This window comes from Prionailurus viverrinus, chromosome B1 (assembly GCF_022837055.1).
Source record: "Prionailurus viverrinus isolate Anna chromosome B1, UM_Priviv_1.0, whole genome shotgun sequence".
Taxonomy (NCBI): domain Eukaryota; kingdom Metazoa; phylum Chordata; class Mammalia; order Carnivora; family Felidae; genus Prionailurus; species Prionailurus viverrinus.
In genome coordinates, this window is record NC_062564.1 from 39,790,279 (window position 1) to 39,808,103 (window position 17,825).

Here is a 17,825-nt window from a genome sequence, read left to right on the forward strand (position 1 = left end):
AACGTTAGTTTTTTATATTAATTAAAAAAAACCACTGTGTTTCAAAACTGGAAAATACATTAATTGCTGAAAATTGTGTTTTATATTTTATTCTTTTAACTGGAAAAATATTTTCAAGATGCATAAAGATATTCTCAAAAAAATATTCTTAAAAACATCTCCAAAGCATTCTTCTGAGTTGAAGGTAAAGTAATTGATAAATTAGAGAGGAAACATGAGGGATAAAACAAACAGCCAAACTTTCAACTCTGCCACCTGGAGATCTGGAAGCGGACCTTTGGAAATGTGCTGTCTGCCTGGTCTTTCTGGTCTGGCTCCCCACCAGAACCCACACCACTTCCTCAGGCATTCCTGGCCAGCTGGTTGACAGCAAACACTCTTACTTATAAAGACATTTGGCTAAGAAAACTAACCTGAGAGTTTAGGTATAAAGATTTGTTTCTCTCCATTACTCCAGTGAAGAACGCAGCTACTGTGATGTGGTGATAGCTGCTATCCGCTGCTGCTAAACATTTTATTTCTTTGAAATATACGTGTGGAAGGAATTTCAGTGAGGAACATAGGTTACTTACTAGAAAACAACACCAGGCAGTGAATCTGATCAGTATGTCTTTGGTCTGGTCCTTGTAATACAAGAGTATTTTTCCTGCCTGGAGAGGAAAACACAGATGACCAAGAGACCTGCTTAAGGTGTATTTGTATTTCATGTTCATCCAGTGTCCTAATCACTCGTCTGCCAAGCACGCTGCTAGATGCTGGGATGGAACGTCACCCCTGCCCTAGACAACTAGACACCAAGACACAGGGGACAACTCGGGAGGGGAGGAAATGCCAGAGAGGAAGTGCCATCAGGTTGAGGCTACGACTGCAGAGCAGGAAGGGCATCTGGGCAGAATGGAACAGCATGCACAGAAGCATGTCAAATGGCTGAAAGAGCATGTGTCCCTGAGCTGCAGGTAATTGTCAAAGGCTAGAGGGTTGGGATGGGCAGGAAGATGGTAGGCAGGTGGGCTTGTGGGTCTCTCTGTGAGGCACAGGCTTTCTCCCATAGGTGAGAGGGAGCTGAGGAAAGTCACTCCCCTCCCCCCCTCCCCCCCCCAAAAAAACTAGTAACAAGGGACGAGCTCTGACGGCCTACCAGATGGCCCATTCTGGCAGCAGTACAGAAGGGGACAGGGTGGAACTAGAGGCAGAGAAACACTTTAGAAACAGTACAATCTGGACTTTGCATAAAAACTCCCTGAAATTAGGAAATAATTTCTGAAAGCATAAAAGGATAAGAAAATATTCATAATAATTTGTAATTAAGCTAAAATTTATGAATGTTTTCTATATGCCAGTTCTTAGAATTGTACATAAATTAGCTTATTTAATCCTCTCAACACCGTCAGGAGGTAGATGCTGCTGGAGCACAGACGGATGGACGTGCTGAAGGCTACCCAGCTGGAAAGTGGTGGAATGTGGTTCAGACCCAGGCGGTGTGGACCCAGGTCTGCGCTCTGAACCCTATCCTAGGCTGCTCCCACAGGCACAGACTTACCTCAAGAGCAAACACGGGGATTAAATGAACGTATGTAAAAGTACCCACTGTGAACCATAAAGTACAACAGAGATAAGTATAAAGCAGTATTTCTAAATATGAAATCACCAAAATGTATATGCTTTAGACCTGCACCATCCAATATGGGAGCCACTAGCCTCATGAGCCTATTTGAAATTAAATTTAAATTAATTAAAATTAAATGAAATTAGGTGGCTCAGTCGGTTGAGCATCGTACTCTTGATTTCGGCTCATCAGGTCATGATCTCGCAGTTCGTGGAATCAAGCCCCACGTCAGGCTCTGTGCTGGCAACACGGAGCCTGCTTGGGATTCTCTCTCTCCCTCCCTCTCTCTGTTCCTCCCCCACTCATGTGTGCTCACTCCCTTCCTCTCTCTCTCTCAAAATAAATAAACATTTAAAAAAAGAATAAAACATGGGATGTCTGGGTGGCTCAGTCAGTTAAGCATCCGACTCTTGATTTTGGCTCAGGTCAGGATCTCACTCATGGTTCATGAGTTTGAGCCCCGCATCAGGCTCCATGCTGACAGCTAACAGCACAGAGCCTGCTAGGATTCTCCCTCTCTCCCTGTCTCTCTGCCCCTCCCCTGCTCATGCTTTCTCTCTCTCTCTGTCAAAGTAAGTAAACATTTTAAAAATTTAATAATAAAACTTAATTTAATATAATTAAAAATTCAGTTCCTCAGTCATGCTCGTATACCACATTTCAAGTTAAAAGCCATATGGACATAAAAAACATTTTCATTGTCACGGAACATTCCATTAGTGCTGCTTTACAGGCTTCTTCCTCTTCCAGTTAGTTCTGCTCAAACAATAGTTTCAAACATCAATAAGGAGAACATTAGGGGATAAAAGTCTAGGCTGTTCAGAATTTTAACAAAATTGCACATAAGATACACCAAGAACCACCTATATTGACTCTGGCATAAAATATGCATAACCTGAAACCATATAAAGTGTATATGAAAGAAATGTGCCAAGTGACACTGAGGCTTCCCAACATCACCGGTACACTCCAGCAGGGAAACCTTTTTGCCCACACACTGCTGTGCTTCTATTGCTAAGATAAGCCACATAAATAATGAGAATCTGGGGAAGCATATAGGAATTATACGGAATTATTTCAATGTGCTAAATTTTAGCAAATTCTAGTTTTGACCATTTGTCACATATAAACAGAATGTATTATACCACAGAAGATATGCTTCCAGTTACTTAATGAAATAGTTTTTGAATTAGTGATGAATCAAGCTATATAAAATAAACAAATACCTGAACTCCTAAAAATGCCATCACAATGGAGTTGATGGTCCCTAAGATTCCCTCTGGATCGTAGGCCACCTCGGTGTGATAAAGCACCTTCACAAAGCAGAAAAAGAAGGCAGAACCCACTGACCATGAAACGCACACAAACAACTCAGAGACTAAATACAAACTTGAGTACACTCCAGAATTCAATGTTTTTTGTTTTTGCTGCAGAAATTCACTGCCAATTTGTGGGGATTACAGGCAGAATACTTCTGGGTGACAAAGTGTGGGGTGTGTGACACCAGAAGGAACACAGAGCCCAGGGACAAGCCGTGGTCCAGAGCACCCACTTCAACCTCAAGTGCCCTGGGACACAATGCTTCCCCGCCCAGTTCCAAAACCGTGCATAATACCTTCATAACTGTTAGGCTTATTCAACCTGGTCAACCCTACTGTAACATCAAAAAGATGTTCTTTCCTAACTTCTCTTATGGCAAATTAACATTTAAAAACATACCTGTACTAGGGCACCTGGGTGGCTCATTCAGTTAAGCATCTGACTCTTGATTTTGGCTCAGGTCGTGATCTCATGGTTTGTGAGTTCGAGCCCTGTGTCAGGCTCTATGCTGACAGTGCGGAACCTGCTTGGGATTCTCTCTCTCCCTCTCTCTGCCCCTCCCCTGCTCATGTTCTCTCTCTCTCTCTCTCTCTCTCTCTCTCTCTTTCTCAAAATAAATATTTAAATATGTGTGTGTATGTATTATTTTATTATAAAACAAATGTTATTATGGAAATTGCAGAAATTTGGAAATATACAGTGTAGTGGATGCCACAATGCATCACATAGATATCCCCCTGCCCCACTTCTCTCAGGACTAAAGCATTTGTTTCCTGAGCTGGTAGAAATATTAATGGCCAGAAAGCTCTCAGCCAAGTCCCTTTTCTGGATCTGTCCCTGACTGAAGAGAGCTGCCTCTCCAGGAGCCACACTCCCTTGCTGGGGGTAGTCTGTATCCAACCAGGGTTAACAAGGGCCCGATCTCTCACTCCAGAACAACTGTAAAGCACCAGCACAGCCCCCCCAGGAGATTAACTCAGGCGGTATGACTATGAGGCAGTCCAACTGCCCCTTCTGCGAGTTCCTGATCCCTTTGATCCCTAGCAGGTGTCAATCCCAAAAGTACGGCCTGATAGGCTCCCTGCATACGAATCTCAGACTCAGACTCGGCTGCCAGGAAGCCCAACTGAGCTACAGGAAAAAGCACGCTGCCGCATGCTTGACATAGTGCGTTCACACTTTCCAATCCAAATTAATGAATACACACATTTAATGAACATTAAATTTCCAAAATCAGCAAACTGTTCAACTAAAAATTAGTTCCCATCACAGTCTGCTAAACGGACAGTTTCCAGTTGACCAGCCCCTTCCGTTTTCTCTCACTTCAGACCCCCCAAATGTCTAGTTCTAAGTGCAAGCTAGGCTCACTCACGGCTGACGAAGGATGCTGGTAAATGTGGTCATCGCCCAGAAGCAAGCGGTCAATGTAGCCAGCAGCTCCTCCAGTACAATTTGGATACTTCCCCAAATCTCCAATGCCACCAGGTCCAAGATAACCACTGGGAAAGAGAACATGTACTTCACTGACAAGACTTCAGAGGGGCTCAGGGTATATACTGGCAATTGTTGCAGCCCAACAAGTGGCTTCACACAATGCAACCCCTCGGAGCCATGTTACCCTACAGCAATGCTTTTTGGACTTGACTGCTCCCTGCGTGCTAAGGTGGGAGGCCAGCCTGCATTCAAACTGACCCTGAAAAAGCCTCACGGAGACATTCCTCTGGACATCCACCCAACTCCTCTCCCAATACACACTATGCCTCAAAGAAGAAAGAGTAAAAGAGAATTCCTCTTGGGAAATTTGCAAGCTATCACCCCAGAAGCTCTGACCTGGCAGAAAATGACATGCAAAAAGGGATTACGTACATGGGCTCACTTACGTAGGACATCCAGGAACAGGCAAGAAGAATGTCAAGCCCAGCCAAATGCTTTCCAGCATCAGAATGAAGAGCCACTGGGGCCAGCTGAAGATGATGTCTTGAAGGGAAAAGCAGCTTCTCTCCTGAGTGAGGGGCATAAAAACACATATATGAACTACATGCAAGTAGAATAGGAAAAAAAAGATGCATATATGTATTGGGGAAATTCTGTGTGATTCCTCTCTGGCCTTGATGGTAGTAATATAAAACTACATGCACGTTTATTTCATATGTATCATATGGTCTAGCTGCCCCTCTCCATGAAATATCATAATAAAACATTAGTTAAAAAGACAGCACTGGGTAATTCCACTCCTATACCCAAGAAAATTGAGAACAGATGTTCACACAAATACTTATACACAAATACACATGGAATCTTTATTCATACTAGGCAAAGAATGGGAATAAGTCACATGCCCATCAATTGATGAATGTATCCAAAAGGTGGGACATTCATAAAATGGAGTATTATTCAGCAGTAAAAACGAATGAAGAACTAAAACATGGCACAACATGGATAAACCTTGAAAAATATGCTAAGTGAAAGCCACCAAACAAAAAAGGCACATATTATAAAATTCCACTTATATGAAATGTCCGTAACAGGTAAATCTACAGAAACAGAAAATAGATGAGGAGTTGCCTAGGGCTGGGGGAGTTGTGGAGAAACGGCAAGTGGCTGGTAGTGAGTACAGGGTTTCTTGTGGAATAACGAAAATGTTCTAGAACTGGATAGGGGGGATGACTGCACAACTCTGTGAATATACTACATGTCACTGAATTGCACATTTCAAACTTGTGACTTTTGCAGTATGTGAAACATATCTCAATAAAGGTGTCATTAAAAAAGCAATTAAAAATACATTTTTAAAAAGGAAAATGAAATTTAAACTTTTGAAGCTGTCCTGGTTGAAAGAAGGAGTATAGCCCACCTATCCTTTTTTTTTTTTTTAAGTTTATTTATTTTTGAGAGACAGACAGCATGAGTGGGGGAGGGACAGAGAGATAAAGAGGGAGAGAGAATCCCACGAATCCCACGTGGGGCTCAAACCCACAAAACCCATGAGATCATGACCGGAGCCAAAACCAAGAGTTGGATGCCCAACCAACGGAGCCACCCAGGCACCCCTAGCCCACCTATTCTTGGTGTCACACCCCACCCCTTACTCTATTATGGTGGCTGTGGAGGAGCCTCCACAGACCTTAGGTCCCACACATGGCTAACCAAGCCCATGTTCATGTCTACTCTCGCTTCACCTCAAGAAAAGCCATAGCAGAGGGGACACATACAACAACAGAGTGGGCAGAACAGGTGAAGGAACAATGATCCAATCCCCTCCAAGGACATATAACTGAACAATCAATGCAGGGAAGGCCAAGTGAGTGTGGGGTTCAGTGATGAATATGCTAGTTACATATACAGAAAGGAGCTACAAAGCAAAGACAACTTTATAAATTAAGTAGGATCCCAAGTGGAAGAACTTTAACACTTCTTCCTAAATTTTTACCTCTACCAGGGAAAAAAAAGCTCCACCTGGGTAAACTCACTGAGCAATTTATATTAAGACAGAAAGCAATCACAAGGGCGCCTGGGTGGCTCAGTTGGTTAAGCGTCCAACTTCAGCTCAGGTCATGATCTTGCGGTTTGAGATTCGAGCCCCACATCGGGCTCTGTGCTGACAGCTCAGAGCTGGAGCCTGCTTTGGATTCTAGGTCTCCCTCTGTCTGCCCTTCCTCCACTCGCACTCTCTCTGCCTCTCTCTCAAAAATAAACATTAAAAAAAAAAAGAAAGAAAGCAATCATGAAAGAAATGAAACTCTCACATACTTCCTACAAATAAATACTAACTAGCCAAAGACAATACTGTCATTCTCCTCCACCCTACCTTGGCATTTTTCCTCCAAGTTGAATCTTCACAGCATGTATATAGACACTGAAATGTTTCATGAGTTTCTATATATCTTATACTGCAAGGAATTAAAAAATTGGCAGTAATGCCCCAAAAGACTAAACTAGCAAACTGGATGATGGTGATATTATTTAATGCCGTCAAAATGCATCTGATCACTGGACACTTAAAAATTTATTACGAGGGGACATCTCATGTTATGTGTTTTTTCCCCATAATAAAGAAAAACGATTGATGTAAAGACTAAATAAAAATAACTAATTGAAGGAAAAAAATAATGCATTTGACTAACAGAGTCTACTGACTCTGAGTCTACTGACATACAGTACTGTGCTCAGCACTAAAGAAGGTTCTGAAAATCATACAGTGATTTCTGCACCCCCAGCCCCACCATGTTTAAAAGTAGGTTTTCTCACCGAGGCACAGCTTTCAGGCACAGGTTTGGCAAAGATGAGCTCTAACACGGCAACCACAAAGTAGGTCACCCCCAGCCGCTGGAGCACACCAGGGATTCGCACCTTATCCCAAGACACTATAGAAGGCACAAGTTAAGTAAAGTGTTAGCCAGAATTCCTCTTCCTGCCCAAGACAACATTATTTTTTTCTAAGGGGGAAAGCATACCTCTATTGTACTTAAGTACGCTTTGAAGCTCTTGGAGATAGTAATACATATGGGATTCGGCTCAACCTCACAGCTGGAAGTGGCCAGCTGGGACATGGGGACAAGAATACGTGTCTTCCTTGGGTGTGGGACAAAGCAAGGACTACCTGGGCCCTGGGGTTCCTTGCCTGGCCCTTTGTCACACCGGGCATGGGTTCAACCAGCTCTCACATCCACCATCAACTTGCAGAGCCAGCACAGGCCACAAATAGATTCTCCCTGTCCTAGAGGCTACGTGACTACTCACTGGAAGAGTGTGACCATGTAATTGAGCCCTACAATGTATCCTCCTGGGAGCAGTGGTTCACTTTTTGAAGATCCACTGAATCAACTATTATGTGACACCTTTCCTTATGACCCCAAATGGAAGTGACCTCTACCTCCTCCTAATGTGCTTCTGAGCTGAAGGGACCACATGACTCTTGTCCAGGTAACTATGTCCTGTTTTACTAATGACACTGAGTACAGCAACCTTGAGTACAGCAACCACCAATTTCGCTGACTCTGATGCTGGTCCCAGGTACAGGGTGTGTGTCCTTCCCTCAAGCTTCCCGTGTCGCTCACACTGCTAAACAACAACAAAGATATTCCTTCCCAGCAACCCAGCAGGCATACAGGTGATAACCAAGGTGGATTGTTGAACTGCCATACAACAGCCTTATTATGAAAGCTGATGAATCCAAAGAGGCAGGAGGGCAGGGTCTGAGAACCAGGTGACCTGATCTGGCTCTACTCTGTCCCTGCACTTGGAAGATCCACAGAAAGCACTTTAATCTCTCTGGGACTCAGAGTCTTCCTTTGGACAGCAGAAGGATTTGAGTAGTCTTGGAAGCTCCTTCCAGGTCTGAAGTCCCAAGATAATAATAATAATACCCGATGTTATATAAGCATGTTTACACTTTTCTAATAACTGTTCTTTTTGCAGGAACCTGAGATGAAGGAATTATATTTCTTTTTAATTCTGATACATAGTTTTCCTATTTCAACCCAAATATATACAAAAACAGGGGAAAAAATACTTACATGGACCAAGGCAGTAATTGGGGTTCACAATGAACATTCCTATACAGATTAACAAGAAACTCCTCCATCCAATTTTCCCCATCAGTTTGAGTTTTGAACATCCTCGCTGCAATATGGAAGTCATTGACAGAAAAATCGAAGATCCCATAATAAATACAAACCTAAAAAAAAAGACAGCTATTAAAAGGTGGCCATTTCTAGGGTGGTTTTACTTTTTTATCTATATGTCATCACTATTTTATAATCTACTACATACAAGAAGCAACACCTGATTTTCTAAAGTGGCTAATTATTGAAGTAACATTGGAGGAGGAATCAGAAGGTAACCCTGTTGGACTATAAGGTTTGTGCACCGTCAAGTCCTATCCTAGAAGGAAAATTCTTCAGGGCTGAGTGCAGTTTCCAAGGACAAGACTCCCTTTTAGTTGTCAAAGACAACAATGATGAAGAAGATGCTACAATCTGCAGAACCTGACATTCATTAGCACACCCTCAAAGTCCTTGAGAAACAATGCATTTCAATCATTTCTAAATTCACTCTTTTGCCTGGAAAAAAAAAAAAAGGAAGTTTTATTTTTTTCTAATTTTGTCTGAGCCACCCACCTCTTTTCCTTCCTTTTTACTAGACTAATCCTTTAAAAAAAAAAAAAAAGCCAGAATAGCAGTCTTTCTAATTACTGGGTGTGGGGTTAACAGAAGATGAGAGTTTGCTCTTTGGTTCCCCCAGCTTCCTTTCTTGGGGTCACCTAATTGGATAAAAGTGTCTAGTAACAGGAACAGAAACCTATAGGGAACCTTGTAAAGAATATACATAAGTAATTACCCAGTCTTCAGATATATAAAACTTCCTCCTCCCCAAACCCATCTCAAAAAAGAACCCTAGCTCTCCTGCAAAACACCCTGAACACATATTAGTGATGGAACCCAAGGGATCAAAGACCTAAACCAACAGCCAGTACTACCTCCTAAAGATGGAACAAAGTTGCTCCAAGAGTCACAAGCAAAGACACAAATTCCACATTGTACAGGAAGTCAAGGTCCCTTAACAAGGTGAACAAACCACAGATGATCAGTGATGGAGTGGGTCACTCACTCCAGGATTATTTTACATTTTAATTTATTACTATCATTACCCTGTTACATAACTTATCAGAATTTCCTGATGCCAATACACTACATTTCTTTCAGGAACTGATTTTTATATTTATTTTCAGGATGAATGGGATTTAACTACATATTCAGAATTTATGATTTCCTACAAGATTCCAGGATCTCGAATACCATATCTACAGTAACAAAATGTTCCCTCTGAAATCACTCATCTTTTATAAGCAGGCCTTATGCAAGCCCTGTGCCAAGTATAGGAACTATCCAGTAACACAATTTACAGAAGGACCTCATGAGGGCAGACACCTGTGAGTAACATAGGCCTGTGGCCCAGAACTCAAGGCTGGTCTCAGAGAAAGGCTCCAGCATCCGCTGAAAAAACAAAAACCTGGATGACCTATGGAAGAGCTGGTGGGAGACTGCAACTCACCATGGGAATACAAGGTCGGCCACCGTCAGTCCTGGAGAATAACACAAGAACAAGAGTAAGGAAAAGGACTCTAGAATGTAAATACATCCTAAATCTAGATTGGCACCATTATATACTGATATACATGGAAAGTAAACTCACGCAGAGTTCACAGGAAAACACTGGGAAGTAACACGCACAGATACTCCCTGGAGACTCTGCAACCGGTCACTAGGCCTGAGACATTTCCTAAGAACATAACTGGGCATGGGAGAGCCAAAGTAGCAGTGTGTAGACAAGTCTGTTATCTTCGAGCAGTGCTACTCAAAATCCATTCTTAAACCAACTACTGAGCCAGATTCACAGCCATTACTAACCACCACTCAGGACCAACCTGAGTTCAATGGCACCCCTGAGGAGGACCATAAGTCGTAGAAGATAGAGCTCCCATGTGGCTGGAATAAAAGCATATCTGGGCGCTTGGGTGGCTCAGTCAGTTAAGTGTCCAACTTCGGCTCAGGTAATGATCTCATAGTTCATGAGTTCAAGCCCCACGTCAGGCTCTGTGCTGACAGCTCAGAGCCTGGAACCTGCTTTGGATTCTATGTCTCCCTCTCTCTCTGCCCCTCCCCTGCTTGTGCTCTCTCTCTCTCTCAAAAATAAATAAACATTAAAACAAACTTTTTTAAGAATATTTTTTTAAAAAAGACAATATGACAAAAATCGTTTACAACTAAATTCTTAACAGCTTCTGCAGAGGCCCATGGTCCTGCAGCAGAGCTCAGACGTCTACATGTTACCACAGTGAACCACTGCAAGGCCACAGCACACAAAAACAAGAACAAAACAAAAAGGGTTAATGGAATCATCCAAAGATCATCCTATGGGGGCAGGAGCTCAGCACTCAAAGGAGGCTGGTGGGGCATCATCTCTGAGCTCCTGAGGGGATGCCGAGAGGTTCTCTTGCCCACGCTTCTTTGAGGGGTTCTACACAAGCAATGCTACCCTAAGGAAATATCTTACCATTCCAACTTGAGTGTTTGAAGTACCAATATTTTCCTCCTCCATAATTAACGAAGACCATAAGGATGAGAGCTATCCTGTAAAGCAGCAAAGGGCACACTTTCAGAGCTTGCACACATGACAAGGAATGGCCCAACTGTAAAAGACACATTTATACTCACAAGGGGCAATCACAACACAGAGGACACTTACAGAGCAGGAAGCCATTCTTTCTAATCACTGTAATTAAGGCCCTAACACAAAACCCTTCTGTTGCCAACATTTCCAACATGATTTTTTTTTCTTAATTTTAGAGAGACAAAAGACAGCATGAGTGGGGGAGGGGCAGAGAGGAAGAGAGAGAGAATCCCAAGCAGCTCCACACTGTAAGCACAGAGCCTAATATGGGGTTTGATCTAATGAACCCTGAGATCATGACCTGAGCTGAAACCAAGAGTCGGACGCTTAGCCAACTGAGCCACCCAGGCGCCCCTCCAATGTGATTTCTTAAAAGAAAGTTACACTGACGCTAAACTGTGTAACTTGAAAACAAAGCAAACGTTTCCCATCACTCAGTTTCACACTAATCACTTAGAAGTCTCAGGTTAAAGAACTGTAATAGAAGACATACAGTTGTTAGAGCTGAGGGCTCAAATCATGGGCCCTCCTCTCTTACGAGGGCAAGACTCTTATCAGTTACCTCAATGTGCTTCTCTGTAAGAGAGGAAACACACCCACAGGGGCCACTGGGACTACTGAGGAGAATAATGTATATCCTGGTGCCTAACCAGTGCTTGGCATATTTTAGGCACTTAATAAATGTTAGTCTACCTGAGAACATCTCATTTCTAAAAGCAGCAAAATGAGAATTAAAAAAAGAAAGAGGAATATGATAAAATAGACTCTGAATATGTGACTGTTTGATGCTAATTCTGCAGGATACTGAAGAATGAAGACTTTAGTGTGTCAGTGAGGTTATTGCCTGGCTATCCCACTTAGTCCCCAGCTGACCTCGGGCAAATTACCTAACTCTTCATCAGTACAACAGGCATATTAAAAGTTTATGCCTCATAGGGTGGTGGAGAGACTGAATAAATTATGACAAGGAAGTGCCTGGCACAGGGCAAGAATTCAAAAATTGTTACCAATGTTCATTACTCTCATTATTGCCTGGCTTCAAATATACACCCCAGGAGCACTCAGCATCTGGGGAGGCTGGGACAGAATTATAAGGTTATCACTGGAGTTTAAAAGCCCTCCGTGGGCAGAAATGGAAGGCCTGACACCTAGATGTTTATTTTCAGCTATATAGGTTTTTCTTTTTAAGGTTTTACTTTTATTCCAGTTATCATACAGTGTAATATTAGTTTCAGGTGTACAATACAGTGATTCAACACTTCCATACAACACCTGGTGCTCATCACAAGTGCACTCCTCAATCCCCATCACCTATTTCTTCCACCCCCCACCCTCCTCTCCTCAGGTAACCATCAGTTTGTCCACTATAGTTAAGAGTCTGTTTCTCCATTTGCCTCACTCTCTCTCTTTTTTTATCCCTTTGCTCATTAGTATCGCTTCTTAAATTCCACATATGGGTGAAATCATATGGTATTTGTGTTTCTCTGACTGGTTTATTTCACTTAACATCATACTCTCTGGCCCCATCCAGGTCATTGCAAATGGCTCAAGCTATACAGTTTTACACTTTATTTTCAGAGTTGGGTCCTAGCCCTCACTCTTCTACCTGAACTCTAAAAGAAAAACAACTTGTTGTATGACTCTGTGGATTTGCTACCAAAAGGGCCTGATATTCTAGCTGTTCTGCTAGCAGTGGGGAAGGGCCAGGACAGACACCAGCAATGGCTGGTGCTTCACTTCCAGACTGGCACAGCCTCCCATTTGGCAAGCTGCTCACCGGACACAGGGGTACAGATGGTCATAGAGGCCCCGTGTGCAGCTGCCTGCCCATAGGTGAATGACCTTAACTCAGAAGAATCTACATACCAGTGGAAACGTTCTGGCTGTACCCCTCGACTCCTCTCTTGCAACTATTATATTTGCTATCACGAGAGTTTTTGAGAAGGGAGAGACCACTGATTTATTTTTACAGCAAGAAGTCCTGCCTACCCTACAAGGTAAATGATATGTAAAAACACCTTAAGTTAGAAGTGTGTTTATGTGCAAACATGTGATCCTGGAATACCTGTGCCCACCGTGTCCCAAGGGAGCCCCACATACCCCCTGAATGTGTCTACACAGCGGAGGCGCGGAGGTGAGGCAGGTGGACACCATCCTCCTGGTTGAGTATCGCCACCGAGTGAGTCTGCCCTGCTTGGAGACCCCAGCTCCTTCAGAAAAACGGGGAGAGAAACATGCCGGTTCATAATGCTGGCAAGTAAATTTCAGTTATCTGTTTTTTAGGGAAGAAATTAACAGAATAGAGAGTAAAACTCGTCCTGAACAATCCTTTAATTTGCTTTTGTAAAGATTCCACCCAGAGGTTTAGTTTTCCACGTTATTTGGTTTTTGTGCTATCTGCTGAGCCTGCAGCTGCCATGTTGATCAATGACCACAAAAAACTGGTCCATGAGTGCATCTGGTACAAGGCTACAAATAAGTATGTCCATAAATGGACAGCAGTATGTCCGTAATGAATTTAACACAATATGTTTAACCATCATAGGAGGCCACTGATTTATAGATTTCATATGGATGTCTCTTATTTTTGACACCCTCTACCTAACTGTATTAGTACCTACCAACAGTGCTGCCTGCAGAGTGAAAAAATGTCTCCACATCGTGCATACAATGCAGCCCAAAGTTCCAACTCACTAGAAAAGAGAAGGGGATCCTGCCCTTCACCAGAGCCGAAGAGAAGGCTGCTTGCTCTTTATTAAGAATACAGAACACATGACCTGGCCCTCTACAATATAAATAACATTAATTAAGCCAGACAATAAGTATTATTAAACACAGAATTATAAATTCCAAATCTAGAAAACCACCCAGACCACACATGATGCATTCTAATAACTCACAGAATTGATCAGGCGATCAGTTTCCCGTGAATTTATTGCTTTAGAAATCCAATTATGAAAGTCATCCAAACTGTAAATAAATAAAAAAGTCTGTTAATTTATTCCCTTTGGCAAATTTTTCAAAATGATTGGATAGCATATTAAAAGAAAATTAATTTGAAGTTCATATTCTATACGAGTCAAAGAAATAAACATTTTAAAGTATCATTATGTGTGGTCGATCTTACTTCATCCACACTCCCACCCACCGCCCCCTTTCCTGCCTTAGATTGATTATTTTAAAGAATCCCAGACATGGTATCATTTTATCATTTTAGTATGGATCTCTAATAAATAAAAGACTCTTTTTTTAAAAACAGAACTACAGTTCCATTATTACATTTTAAAATATTATCAATAATTCCTAGTATCACCAAACAGCTGGTTCAATTTGTCTCATAAGTTTTTTTCTCCAGTTTATTTGTTCAGATCAGTTTCTAAACATGAACCATATATTTAATGCACATATTCTTATTTCTTCTCTTTTTTCCCTACAACATACTCTTCTTTCTACCTCATTCAGCATTGGTAACATCACCACCACATGAAAATATTAAAACAGAGACATCTAAGGAAGGCCGAAAGGAGAACTTAAGATATTTAAAAATTAGAATTTTTAAAACGCCCTTAATTTTCTTGTATTTTCTTGTCTTCCCAGTGAAAGGTGAGAGACCCTGTATTCTTACTACTGCCTCAGATTCTTCTGGTTCAGACAAACCTAAGCATTCCGGGACTCCCACGGGCACACTGAAAAGTAATAAGCAAGGGACAAGGGACTCTCGCTTGCCAGCAGAGCATTCTGCCTACAAGGCTGCAGAGGCAGAATCACATGCAATTTCAATTCCACAGTGGAGTGAGGTGCGATTTCTTCCCTGTGCAAGAGCTCCAGATCAGAGACCAATTACCTTAGAAAGTGATGTCATAGAGCCATTCATATTGAAAGCACCAAATGAATACACTGTAACAAACTGGAACAGTATCTGCATCTTATCTTATCCAAAGATTGACAAGACAATGGCTTAATTCAAAGAAATGAAACCCCTCTGCTAAAATTACACTCTGCCCCTAAAAAGCAGTTAAGTGAAAAATATGCTTCTGAGCAAGAAGTAGTCCTTTTACCCTTCCAGACCCTTATATTTCTGGGATGCACAAAGGGAAGAGGGCCAGACTTCATACACTCCCCAAAGCTGCTGGGTTTCCCCAAGGTGGCAGGCAGACTTAGACTAGGTTTTCTTTTTTCTAGTTTAGATATGGCTCACCCATAACACCTTGTGATTTATGAGACTCTAACAGGCAAAGCATTCCAATCAATCTTATTTCTTTAAAAACATGAAAGAACTTTCCTTTGAACGGTGATCTGCCAGGCCTAGATCTATTTTTAATATTTATTTTTGAGAGAGAGAGACACACAGCGTGAGCAGGGAAGGGGCAGAGAGAGAGAGAGACACACACACAAAGCCCAAAGTAGCTCCAGGCTCCAAGCTGTCGGCACAGAGCCTGACGTGGGGCTCAAACTCACAAAACGCAAGATCATGACCTGAACCGAAGTTGGACTCTAAACCCACTGAACCACCCAGGCACCACAGGCCTGGATCTATTTTACTTTCTTGTTTTTTTATTTTTCCAGTCTACTAATTCACTCTCACCCGACTCACTGTTAACCAGACAGACAGGGGAGAAGGAATCCCCTCGCCAAGCTGCCTGCCCGTCCTAACCAGGGCAAAGCGAGTCCATGCCGAGGTGTAAAGGTCCAGCCCCCCATCTTCCATCTCTGCGCTGGATGCCCAGCTGGCAGGAGTTGGGATGCTGGCCCAGAGGGCGGCCTCGAGGCTCAGAGCCAGAGAGGGGGACGAAGAACACAGTGGGGCAGCCGCTTCCTGAAATCAGCCCAGGCTTCTCCCACTCACTACAAAAGCTGCAAGATTCTTTCTGGAAATAATGCCTTTTCAAGCATTTTCTTCTAATTTTTAGCCATTTGGGAGGATTGAAGGCAAAGATCCATTCAAACTAGTTATCATTTCCCTGAAGTCAGGGACCATCGCTTATTCTACAATGGTCCCTAATACCCAGGACTGGACTGGCCATGGAGGACACATAAGCATTCATTTAATCAAAGAATAACAGTCATTTAAAGAGTCAAACTATCCTGAATATCCTTTTTCTATATTCTACTCACCCCAACTGTGTCCTCCCCTAACATCTGCTTACCTCAGTAAAAACCTGAGAAATGAGACTGCAATGATGATTGCCACACCAATAAGGAAAGCGACACACACAGCTAGAAAAATCAAAGAAAACACGGTATCACCAAAACGTCATCATAAGCATTGAAGCTGTCACGTCACTACATTTCATCTGTAAGTCAAAAAAGCAAACAAAAATGGAAACAAGTGAGGGAAAAGCCTATATTCTCATGCTAACTTTCCTATATTCCTATAAACAATTGAGAACACTCATCATTAGGGGAATGCTAATTTTCATTATGAAAAATATAAAACATCTACAAAAGAACAGAGATTTGAATAATACGCCCACATATACGCATCCCTAGATGCGTAGTATTATCTAGTATTATCAACATATTGTCACTCTTGCTTCATCTACTGCTACTCTCCCTCTGCTTTTTATTTATTTATTTTTTTTTTGAGAGAGAGAGAGCATGAGTGGGGGAGGGGCAAAGAGGTGGGGAGAGAGAATCCCAAGCAGGCTCCGTACTGTCAGCTCAGAGCCCGATGTGGGGCTTGATCCCACAAACCGCGAGATCATGACCTGAGCCGAAATCAAGAGCCAGACACTTAACCGACTGAGCCACCCAGAAGCACCCCTTGCCTATAGTATTTTTAAGCAAATCCCAGACATCATGTCATCTCCTCCATCCATCTTCCATATGTATCTCTAAAGCACAGACCTCATAAAAGACATGTCAGCATCATGCAACTCCTGACATGGCACACTGAGAAGGCTTAATCTACCAAAAATGCACGCCCTCTACCTAGTTAAGAGAAAACATGTTGCACTTTGCAAGCAAGTGCAAATAACAAAATAACTGACCAGTCCTCTTCAAAAGTGTCAAGATCATGAAAGAAAAAAAGGCTGCAGAGACCCAACAACTAAATGGGCTGTGGGATCCTGAACTGCATCCTGGACCAAAAGGGGGGAGCCTTAGAAGGGACAACTGGAGAAATCTGAAAAGCCTATACATCAGTTAATAGCACTATACCGATGTTAACGTCCTTGTTTCGATCGTATGTATGGGATAACTGTACTATGATTACATAGTTTAGGGGAAGCTAGGAGAAAAGTAAATGGGAACTCCTTTTTGCAATGTTTCTAAAATTACTTCAAAATTAAAAGTTTCTTAAAAATGGACCCTTTGTTATATAATCACAATGTCATTAACAATTCTCTGGCTAACACTGCGACCATATTCCAATTTCTCTAGTTATCTCAAAAAGGTTTTTTGTAGTTACTGTGTTCAGATCAGGACACAAACATGGTTCCCATTTTGTATTTGCTTGTTATGGCTCTTCAGTCAGCTTATGTTATGGCTAATCATAAGTAGCCATTGACCTGTTTGAAATAAGTCGTCTATTAGTACGTCTCCTTTTCTAGATCTGTCAGTGTATTTCCTCATGGTGTCACTGGACTTGTTCTTCTATCCTCCAAAGGTTTTATAAAGGGGAAATTAGCTGTAAAGACTTGACTAAAAAAAGTTCAACTTTTTTTGGCATGAATGCTTCACAGATGGAGCTGTGTCTTTCCCACTGCACATCAGGAGCACCTGCTGC

At 42.2% G+C, this 17,825-nt stretch overlaps 1 protein-coding gene across 3 annotated transcripts in view; it reads right to left on the reverse strand.

Annotated features, from left to right (window-relative positions):
- The window catches only part of HGSNAT (heparan-alpha-glucosaminide N-acetyltransferase), a 52,928-nt gene that overhangs the window by 2,957 nt on the left and 32,146 nt on the right, over positions 1 to 17,825 (reverse strand). For all 3 annotated transcript variants that reach the window (XM_047857639.1, XM_047857638.1, XM_047857637.1), the window contains exons 5-15: positions 16,246 to 16,315; positions 13,999 to 14,068; positions 13,199 to 13,308; positions 10,982 to 11,058; positions 9,980 to 10,010; positions 8,443 to 8,603; positions 7,175 to 7,290; positions 4,807 to 4,928; positions 4,299 to 4,425; positions 2,833 to 2,919; positions 573 to 650 (exon numbers count right to left, since the gene is read on the reverse strand). In XM_047857639.1, the coding sequence (XP_047713595.1) occupies positions 573 to 650; positions 2,833 to 2,919; positions 4,299 to 4,425; positions 4,807 to 4,928; positions 7,175 to 7,290; positions 8,443 to 8,603; positions 9,980 to 10,010; positions 10,982 to 11,058; positions 13,199 to 13,308; positions 13,999 to 14,068; positions 16,246 to 16,315 (1,049 nt within the window). The remainder of the gene's footprint in view (positions 1 to 572; positions 651 to 2,832; positions 2,920 to 4,298; positions 4,426 to 4,806; positions 4,929 to 7,174; positions 7,291 to 8,442; positions 8,604 to 9,979; positions 10,011 to 10,981; positions 11,059 to 13,198; positions 13,309 to 13,998; positions 14,069 to 16,245; positions 16,316 to 17,825) is intronic.